Genomic DNA, 9,725 nt, shown 5'->3' on the forward strand with positions numbered 1-9,725 from the left:
ACTTAAGTCCTATCATGTCATCCCTAAGCTCAAAACCCTCGAATTGCTTCACATGTCACTCAGAGCAAAGCTCAAGCTCTTACAATGGCCTAAAGACCTCTACACAACCTGTACTCCTCACCTCCACACTCCCATTCTGATCACTTCCTTATCTCCCCCTTGATTTCTCCACCACTGCCACCACCACTGGCCTCCTTTTTTTTCCTTGACTGTATCAGACATGGTGCCATCTCACTTTTTTCACAGTTGCTGTTCCTTCTAACCAAAATCCACTTTCCCCAGATACCCACATGGCTTCTTCAAATCCTTGCACAATGCCATCTTCTCAGTGAGATCCCCCTGACTACTCTCCCAAAACTGCAACTTGCTCCACCCGTACATCTTAGCTCCAGAACTTCCTATCCTCCTCTCTGCTTTATTTGGTTTTTCTAGCCGCACTATTACTTTCTAGTATATAATACTGGTTTCCTGTTCATCTCTCCCCACTAGAATATAATAAGCTCCATGAGAATAATATTTGTCTATTTTGTCCACCAAGTATTTCCACCATCTAAAACTATGCTTCAAATATAGCAGTTCCTCACAAGTATTCACTGAATAAATTAGTAGCTACTGCCCAAATCTCATTTTAAAATAACTCTAGAACATCTTACAATCATATATTAAATTAAAAGTTTGGGCAGGACAGAAACTGTAATATATTTATCTTTTAATCCTTAGTTTAAAAAATTTCCTGACTGAGGGTGAGAAATTTTTATTTAATTGCGTTTGTTGAATTATCATCAATTTTCATATACTCTTCTATCTTACCACTCCCTGTTCTAAAGATTTAGTGATGACAATTGTGCAATTGATTTATAATCGTAGTGGAATAACTTACATTTCTCTCCAGAATATTTAAAACTTTTGCTCTTTGTTTAAATAAGTTGAGATCTAGTTGAGTTTCAATCCATATTTTAAGACACCAAATGTATTGAAGGGTCTGAAAACTATTTAAGTTGATGAAAGCAGGTAAGATCATGTGTGCAGCAATATGGATTCTGGAATAAGACTTGGCGAGCTCACACTCCATCAGCACAGCTTTCTAGCGGTCACAACCTTGAATGTGATCTCTAAGCTCAGCACCAGCGTGCTCTTCTTTCAGTCGGGGTTATAACGGAGCCTGCCACATGGGGCTGTTGTGTGGTTTAATGAGATGAGTCACACAAAGCACTTAGCATGACAGCTATCAGTGAATGCAAGCTGTTTTCATTAGTGAATATTTTCCATTTGGCATATAGCTTATAGCAAAAGTTACGTTACATTAATTTTCCCACTTCTCAAAATTATTGAAGCATGGAAAAAACAGATTATATTTCTATCATAAATACTTTTATTTTAATTCATAAGGTAGAATTATTGGACAATCAATATACCATATGTAAGTTGTAAATTTAGATAAGAGACTTCTGGTACCCAAAGATATCATCGCTCTCATTTGCACCTATACTATGCAAACAAAGTGCTCAAAGCTGGATAACTACCCAGCTCAGGATCAGCAAGTATGAGCCTTGGTGCCACCCCTCCTCCCTACCAAGTTCATGGCAGATTGCACTCTACTGATAATGTTACTCTTCCAATGAGCCAGGAGGTAGCTTTAGGGTTCTTTTCCACATAGTTGCCACAAACTGATCAGAGTTGACAGAAGAAAAGTCTAATATTTACTCTCTAGATCTTGACAAATGGTATGCAATTACAACCCGTATTCTGTATAATACGGAGCTTTCCTTCTCTCTCTCTTTACATATGTGTGTGTATTCTAAAATTTGTGGAAAAGTTTTACTAAATTAAGTTATAATTTTAGAAGGTCATAGAAGATAATAATTCATGGAATCTTCCTGTGAATCTTCATAAGCTCATGCCAAAATATAGAAATTCAAAGTCAGAAAATTGCTTAAAATGAAAGAGCAAGTCTCAATGACTAATAAAAATTAAAACATATTTAACGTATCTACTTGGTAATTTCACCGTTTAGGTACTCTATTATCTAAATGCAAAGCAAAGCCATAATTGGCAATTGGGAGTTACAATAGCTCTGAAATTGATTCAGCTTTAAGCAGAATTCCACTGAATTCGGAAGTATATTGTCCAGTTGGGTGGTATAAAAAATACATATTGTAAATATGGTTCTTTTGACTAGTTAAAAGGACAAGTTCTTCCAGATTTGTAGCCTCAAAAACAATAACCTGATTTCGGTTATATCTGAATAAAATACACTGTATGCATATGATCTAAAATCAATTAGCCTATCCAAGAAAAAAGCGATAGAAGAGTAAGAGGATTTCCAGATATTGATAATATGCTACATTATCAAAAATGAAATAGTGATTTAAACTGAAACTAACAAAAATAATTCTTTTCTACATAGTGTTGAAACATTGATAGAAGTTGGTGATTCTGAAGCTCTACATCTAGATGATAAGTTTGATGGTATATTCAATTCCATACAACAGCTAGAAAGCTGTCTAAATGGCTCAGAAAGCAGCTCAGGTTTTAAAGATGTGCTAGTGGCTGTAGTCAAAAATGATAATATGGAATCTCTAAGAACGAACAGCTGAGGAATAATCTAAAATCATTTGGTATTCCGGGGGTGAAAAACAGAGACAGAAAAGAGATTAATTTATTAAACTAACTAGAATTTTAATACACATTATTAAATTAGCAGGTTTGATGCAAGAAAATACATACTATTAATATCTACACAGATATGAACTTCTAAAAATACTGCTGAAATATACGATGTAAAATATGTATCCAATGGATGTGACTTAATTTAGACATCATTAGTTGAAATATGTCATCAGTAATATAAATTAACTGATTCAGTAACAATGTTTTACATATGTAGGAAAATTCAGGCCCTTAATGTTTTAATATTAGGGAATGCAACTGTACCATAAACTGTAACTCATTTTACCTAGTAGCCACTAATATTTTATTGTATAACATATACTACATAAAATTAACAAACAACATATTTTTTCAAACCTTCTAGCTTGATGATTAATTTAGGTCAGACGGCCTCTCATTTTTTTTTTTTTTTTTTTGCGGTACGCGGGCCTCTCACTGTTGTGGCCTCTCCCGTTGCGGAGCACAGGCTCCGGACGCGCAGGCTCAGCGGCCATGGCTCACGGGTCCAGCCCCTCCGAGGCATGTGGGATCCTCCCGGACAGGGCACGAACCCATGTCCCCTGCATCAACCACTGCACCACCAGGGAAGACCCCCTCTCACTTTGATATGAATGAATCAGACCCGAAAAAATCTGTGGGAATCTTTAGCACCACCAAGATAAGACTTTAAAATACCTCAGTGTATAAAGATACTATGGAAGCTATAAAAACATAAATATTGCTCAGCCTTTATTTGAATACAAGGAATATAATATATTTCAGAGTATCAAATGAACTTCTGATTATCAGTATAAATACTGTTTTGTATAATCTAGATTCATATTTATTAACAAGAGCAACATTTCCTTAAAAACTGTAACAAGCTATAATTGGATATAACAAACTGCTACTAAATAATTATGAAGTTCTAATAAAGAACTTCAGACAAATATGAAAGTTAAATCTTAGTTTAATTGCTTACCTCTTAAAATTTCCTAGATTCTCTAAGTCAGACTGCAAAAAATGATCCAGATATAATGCAAAAAAAAAAAAAAAATTAAGGACCAAATTTTGTTTTGATCACATGCTGTTAAACTAGTGTTACATGTTATATGCAATTTTTTAAAAATGTTAAGTGATACATGAATTCATGAGTCAGTAATCCATTCTGAGAATAACATTTTGGCTTTCTAAGATTTGTCAGGCTGTTCATTAACATACCTTACTAACAGTATGTAAAAGCTTTTGAAGAAAACATTTATTGAATGTCAGCAAGAATTGTGCTAAGAAGTAAGGATACAAGATGAACAAGACCCACTATTACACATAAGCAGTTTATAATCTAGTAGAGAGGCAAATAAACAGATAAGATTTCAGTTCTGTGGGGTAAGTCCTGGGATAGAGGTAAATGCCAAAGCGTACGGCAGCACATTGTAGAGGCCCCTGACCCAGCGCGGCTGACAGCGCGGGGAAGAAGGAGGCAACCTGAGAGGCTTGTTCAGAGGGAGTGAAGCCCTCAGTGAGTCTTCGAGATTTACAAGTTCTCCGGTGGGGAAGAAGGCCATATGGGAAGAGGCTACAGTGCTAGCAAATGCATAGAAACCACAGAGTCTGCAAGATTCAGGGAACTGAAAGAAGCCAGAAATAAGTCTAGAGATACAGACAAGCAATTAAGTCTGTGTGCTTTACTACACACTTGGGATTTTCTCTTGAAGGCAAGAAAAGGCCTGTGAAGGATATTAAGTAGAATAATGATGGGATTAGGTATGTAAATTAGGAAGGCCACTCTAGAAACAAAACAGAAAAAGACAGTTAAGAGATAAAAAGAAAGATCCAAAATAAGGATATAGAGATAAGAGAACAACTTTGAGAGATATTAAAAATTGAGAATGGATAGGACTTTGAGATGGGGATGCAGGAGAAAAGGATGACTACCTGTTTTCTGAATTAACGTACTCAGTAGCTGATGATGCCATCCACTGAGATGGGAAGCAGTGGAATAGAGGAGAAAGGGGGGGAAATTGTGAGAGGAGAGCTGGTGAGTTCAGTTTTCATCTGCTGAGTCCATAGACCTCTGTGCTTCCAGTCAGGGATGGCTGCCAGAAGGTAGCTGAATATGCAAGAATGAACACACATACTCATTAAAGACCATATGAATATATCAGGCTATTGTAATATTTGCTAACATTTATTGAGTTTTTACTCTAAGGAAGGCATGTGCTGAGTCCTTCTTATAACATCTTTTTATTATCCTCCCCACTCTACAGTTGAGGAAGAGTTTGAGAAATTTCCCAATGGTATATAAGTGTCAGAGATGTCTGATTTCACAACTCAAGTCCTTACCTTACGTTGTATCATGCAAAATCCATTCATTACAGGTTTTAGGACTAACTAACAGTGGGTTCAATTCTAATCTCTGCTACTTAAGAGTTGTTTGAGCTTAATAGTCTCTAAACCATAGTTTCCTTATCTGTAAAATGGTGACTATAACAAACACATTACAAGGATATGGTAAGGATGGGAGAGAGTATACAGAAAATGCTAGATGTGCATTAAGTGCGCAAACTGGCACCTATTGTTATGTCTATGCCTAGAGAAAAAAAAACTCTTTCTTGAAGTAAAATAGCTATGATCTAAGTAAATTCCCTTTCATCTTATTATGAGCTCTCTTTTAATTTCACCCTATTTGTTCTATATCTTAATAAACACTAAGTATCATTTTTCAAAAAACTTTGAGACATTAATCAATATACTCTGGAAGATTTAAAGTCACTTAAAAGATTTCATTCAAACAGGAATCATTTCAATGTAATGGGAGTTGATTCTATAGTGAGGAAAGTCCAAATAAGAAAACTCAAATGCGATAAGGCATGGAGAGAGCTTTGGACTTGGAGTCAGAAGACCATTGCAAAGTCCCAACTCTGACTTGGGACTTAATAGACTCAAGTGTCCCTTTGCACATGGACAAGATGAACAGATGAGCCTGTCTGTTCTTATAAGTCTAAGAATGCTGAAGAAGAAGGCTTTATGATGTTTATAAAAACCAAAGCAATTAAGCCACGAACACGTGATGCAAACTTCGTTTCCTGTGGTTTAAAGCAGAAGTGCCCACTCTTGACGGCCTATCAAACCACTCCACAGATCAGGAGCTGTCAATTTGACTCTGACGGGACCATAACCCTCAGATGGAGAGTTCAGTGTTGGCGAAGGAAAAGAGAAAGGGAGAATGGAGAGCCATCTTTCCTTCTCTCAAAATCTCTCCCATTCTCACCACCGATTCAGCAGCTGGGTTTGAGCTGAGGTCACCCAAGACTTCTGATTCTCAAACCTGGCTGAATATTAACAACACTGAGAACTTAATTTTTTTTTAAATACTGAGTTCCACAGCCCTAAAATATCACTGGAAGGAAACTCTATACGATTTACAAGTGCTGGGTTTCACTCTTTAAAAGGTGGTATGAAGCATTTGGGGTAATAACCTCACTCTAACGGTAAACCTAAAACTATATTCTCTTTAACCTCTTTCAACTGTATTGAAGCAAAAATTTGTTCTTAAGTATATACACAGCCTAAGGTAATTAACTGGGTCAACCATCCCTGTTTGCACAGACTCTACCTGCTTTAGCTTTGAAAATTCTATGTCCCAGGAAATTCCTGGGTCTCTGGAAAACAGGGATAGTTGGTCAGTCTAACACAGACACACACACACACTCACGCATACTTGCACACATGGACACAAACTTTTAAGAAATCCTCAGTGTGTTAGAACAAAGTACAGATAGACAGTAGTCCTCTCATGAAGCATCGCCACAAAGATCATGTCATCATTCACTCAGGTACGTATATGGTCACACTTACAGACCTCTGATGCCACTGGGATCCAAAAACATAAAATGGCATGGGCGACATATCATCATGCTCACTATTGTCCCTTTTGCTAGAGTCTACACTACCAATACTTATAATTCAATAACCAGAATTTTAAAACAACTACCTTGAAGCCCCTGCCTCCCAACTGCCTTTTGTCTACTTTTGTAAAATCTCGAGCCATTTTTGAGGAATAATATCTCTACCATTTGACAGATTTTTTAATAGCCTTATGGCTTTGTAATTTTTTGTTACATTTTTCCTGTAATGATGCCGTGTGAAATTAAATAATAATATAATGTACAAAGAAATTAGATAATGGTCATGATGTCTGTCTGTAAATTAAAAACTTGATTATCATTTCATCTAAATGAAATACTTAATAGAAAATAAATTAAATTAACTTAGAATGGTATGTATGCACCAGAACACACATTATTCTGACTTTTTAAATTGAACTTGTTATAGAAATCGTTTCTAGAACCACATTATTATACACCAATACACTGTCCTCTATTGCCTGATGGAAACATGAGACTTTAAGTTCATGTCATAATTATACAAGCTAATGGAGACTAGCATCGGTCTGCATAACACACACGTAGTAAGTACACGTAGCTCCTTACTTGTGACATCACTAGTTGTCTGTGGGCAGAACAGCTTGGGCCGCAGTTGGCAGAACTGTGGGATTGTGGGGGAAGAGCTCCCACTGACGCCAGCTCCACACACTAAAGAACTAGTGTCGTGGAGATACTACTAATAAGTTAGGAGGAAAGGCCATATAAATTCTTTCCCTTTGAGAAATCCAAATCTTAAAATGGTTGCCACCAGTCTCGTGCATTCTTCACTCTCCAAAGAGCTTAGCAAATAAGGAAATCCCTTCAGGACTGTGGTCACCATCCTTGAAATGAACAATAAGCAAGCTAGTAATATGCTTCTCCTTTCATGCTTCTGACATTCAACAACACATGCACTATCAAGCACATCTGGAATAAAACCCAACAAAGGAGGTGTGTAAAGTTGTTGAGACCGTCAAAAACACTCAGCATGATTTCAATGCCCTCATTTTTCTACCACTGGCTTTACAAGTAGACAATCAAGGAAGACCTCAAAATATGATATCATTAATCCGAAAGAGTATACATTTCCAAAGGTCTGTTTTATGATCTTGAAAGAGAATTAAAAAATCAACTAAAAAATAACAAAAAACTTGCTTTTTACAATATATTCTTTTTAGTATGATTTTGAGTAGTCTTACCACAACATTTTTCAGCAAAACTGAGATTGAATTAAGACTTACTGATTGTTCATTTAAGTCCTGGGAGTCTTCCATGTGGTTTCCTTACTTCTCCTGCCACTCCCAAGTAGAAGCAGCTTCCTTCAATTAAAAATGGACTATCTGAAACAAAAAGATGAAAACAAAGTGGAAAAATGAAAACGTTATCTTTCGAAATTATTTGTAAAATTACCCAAACTTTGATTTACATGATAGTTGGTAATCTGTAGAAGCATTATTTTTATAGAACAAAATGCATTATCCCCGTATCTGATAGAAATAATGATCTTGAAAATCACATCATAGTAAAACTGAGATATATAAACAGCTAGCTCAGGCATCCTGCAGGTAAGCAAAAACATCTGAGGACAGCTTCAGAGACCCAGGCTGTAATAAACACCTAGTCTGCTATTTTGCTGAGAGAGGTCTGTCATTAAGCAATTGACAGATTAAAAATTAAAAGTCTGCATTAACCATTCATTTTCTAAAGTACATAAAATTGAAAAAATATAATGTGTATTTTAATATGACAGCTCTCTATTACAGGAAAATTTGTCTTAATCGCCAGACTCAGTTCTAAAACATATAATGTTATAAAATGCATGCCCAATTTTAAAAAGAGAATGAAAATAAGACTATTATGCTAAAGAAGGTATTACAGAAATATGTGGGAAGGACAACTGGTCAGTAAACTACTAAAAAAACATTCATCTTTACTCCATATCATATATTAAAAATTTTCTAGGAAAACTGAAGTTTAAAAAGAATCTAAGAAAAATAGGCATATATATTTTTAATTCCCAGATAGAGAAGACTTATATAATAAAAGCAATGGAATATAAAACAAAAAAGCCAAACACCCCCTTGAGTTCCCCCCTCACACAAATAATCCCAATTAAAAGATACATGAAAATATAAAAAGAAGTGTCTCCGTAAGTATCAAACTCAACAGGCTAATGTCATTAACATACAAAGAGCTCTTACAATCCAAATAGAAAGGCACGCACACCCATACAGAAAAATGGTCAATCACCACAAAACAATGTTCAGACTCACAAATAAATGAAATGCACTTTAAAATAGCAGCGATACATTTCTAGCCCTTCATATTCTAGTTCTAAAATAAAATTAAAAAAATATGAGATTAAAAAAGATTTATATAAAAAAGTGTTCATCATAGGCATAAACAGATATAAATTATTAAATGCACGTTTCAAGGAATATTTGGTGACATCAAAAATTTCTGAGAATATAATTTCAGTGGAAAATAAGTATTCAAATCTGCAGAAACAATGTGTTCCCAATTCAGTTTATTGAACATTCAACATATGCAAGCATTTTTGCTCAGTTTTACATATTCCCTACTACAACCAGGTAGGCGTGGTTTTAATTTCTGCTTTGCATTATGGTCTACAATAAACCTGTTACTTTCCTTATTAGAACATAAGACATTTTAAAGTGTAAATTGTTTTATGCATACACAAACACAGAGACACAGATCAAACCTTTTTTTCTGACTTTCTCAAATTTTTTCTAATTTTAATTTTTTAATTTTTAAAAGTCATAAAATGGTAATGGTAACATGTAATGTGATAGTCTCAGTAAGATACTGATTGAGAATACTGCAAAACCAGAAAAGTGTCATTTTAAAGAAAAGCACAATTTTAAAGTGCATTTGAGATGGGAAGGGGCAAGTATAGATATTAAGGCACACTGAGGTCCAAATTCAGGAGGATAGGTAGGCAAGAAGTTCTAGATTTAAAGATGTCATTCCTTGTGTTGGAGGTGGACCTGGGAAACGGTGACTGGAAAAAGGCCAGCTCTTTTCCTTTTACCTCACACCTCCATCTTCCTTCTCCCATTCTCCCCCATCTCCTCCTTATGGACCCTCATATCACATCTGGGTCTCTCTCTCTGTTCCTGCTTCCTGCTG

At 35.7% G+C, this 9,725-nt stretch overlaps 1 protein-coding gene across 1 annotated transcript in view; it reads right to left on the minus strand.

Moving 5' to 3' along the window:
* Positions 1–9,725, minus strand: part of EYA4 (EYA transcriptional coactivator and phosphatase 4) — a 262,482-nt gene that overhangs the window by 225,694 nt on the left and 27,063 nt on the right. The window contains exon 2 of the mRNA XM_007452991.1: positions 7,817–7,915. Coding sequence (XP_007453053.1) covers positions 7,817–7,849 — 33 coding nt within the window. The 5' untranslated portion in view covers positions 7,850–7,915. The remainder of the gene's footprint in view (positions 1–7,816; positions 7,916–9,725) is intronic.

Source organism: Lipotes vexillifer, unplaced genomic scaffold (assembly GCF_000442215.2).
Source record: "Lipotes vexillifer unplaced genomic scaffold, Lipotes_vexillifer_v1.1 scaffold155, whole genome shotgun sequence".
NCBI lineage: Eukaryota > Metazoa > Chordata > Mammalia > Artiodactyla > Lipotidae > Lipotes > Lipotes vexillifer.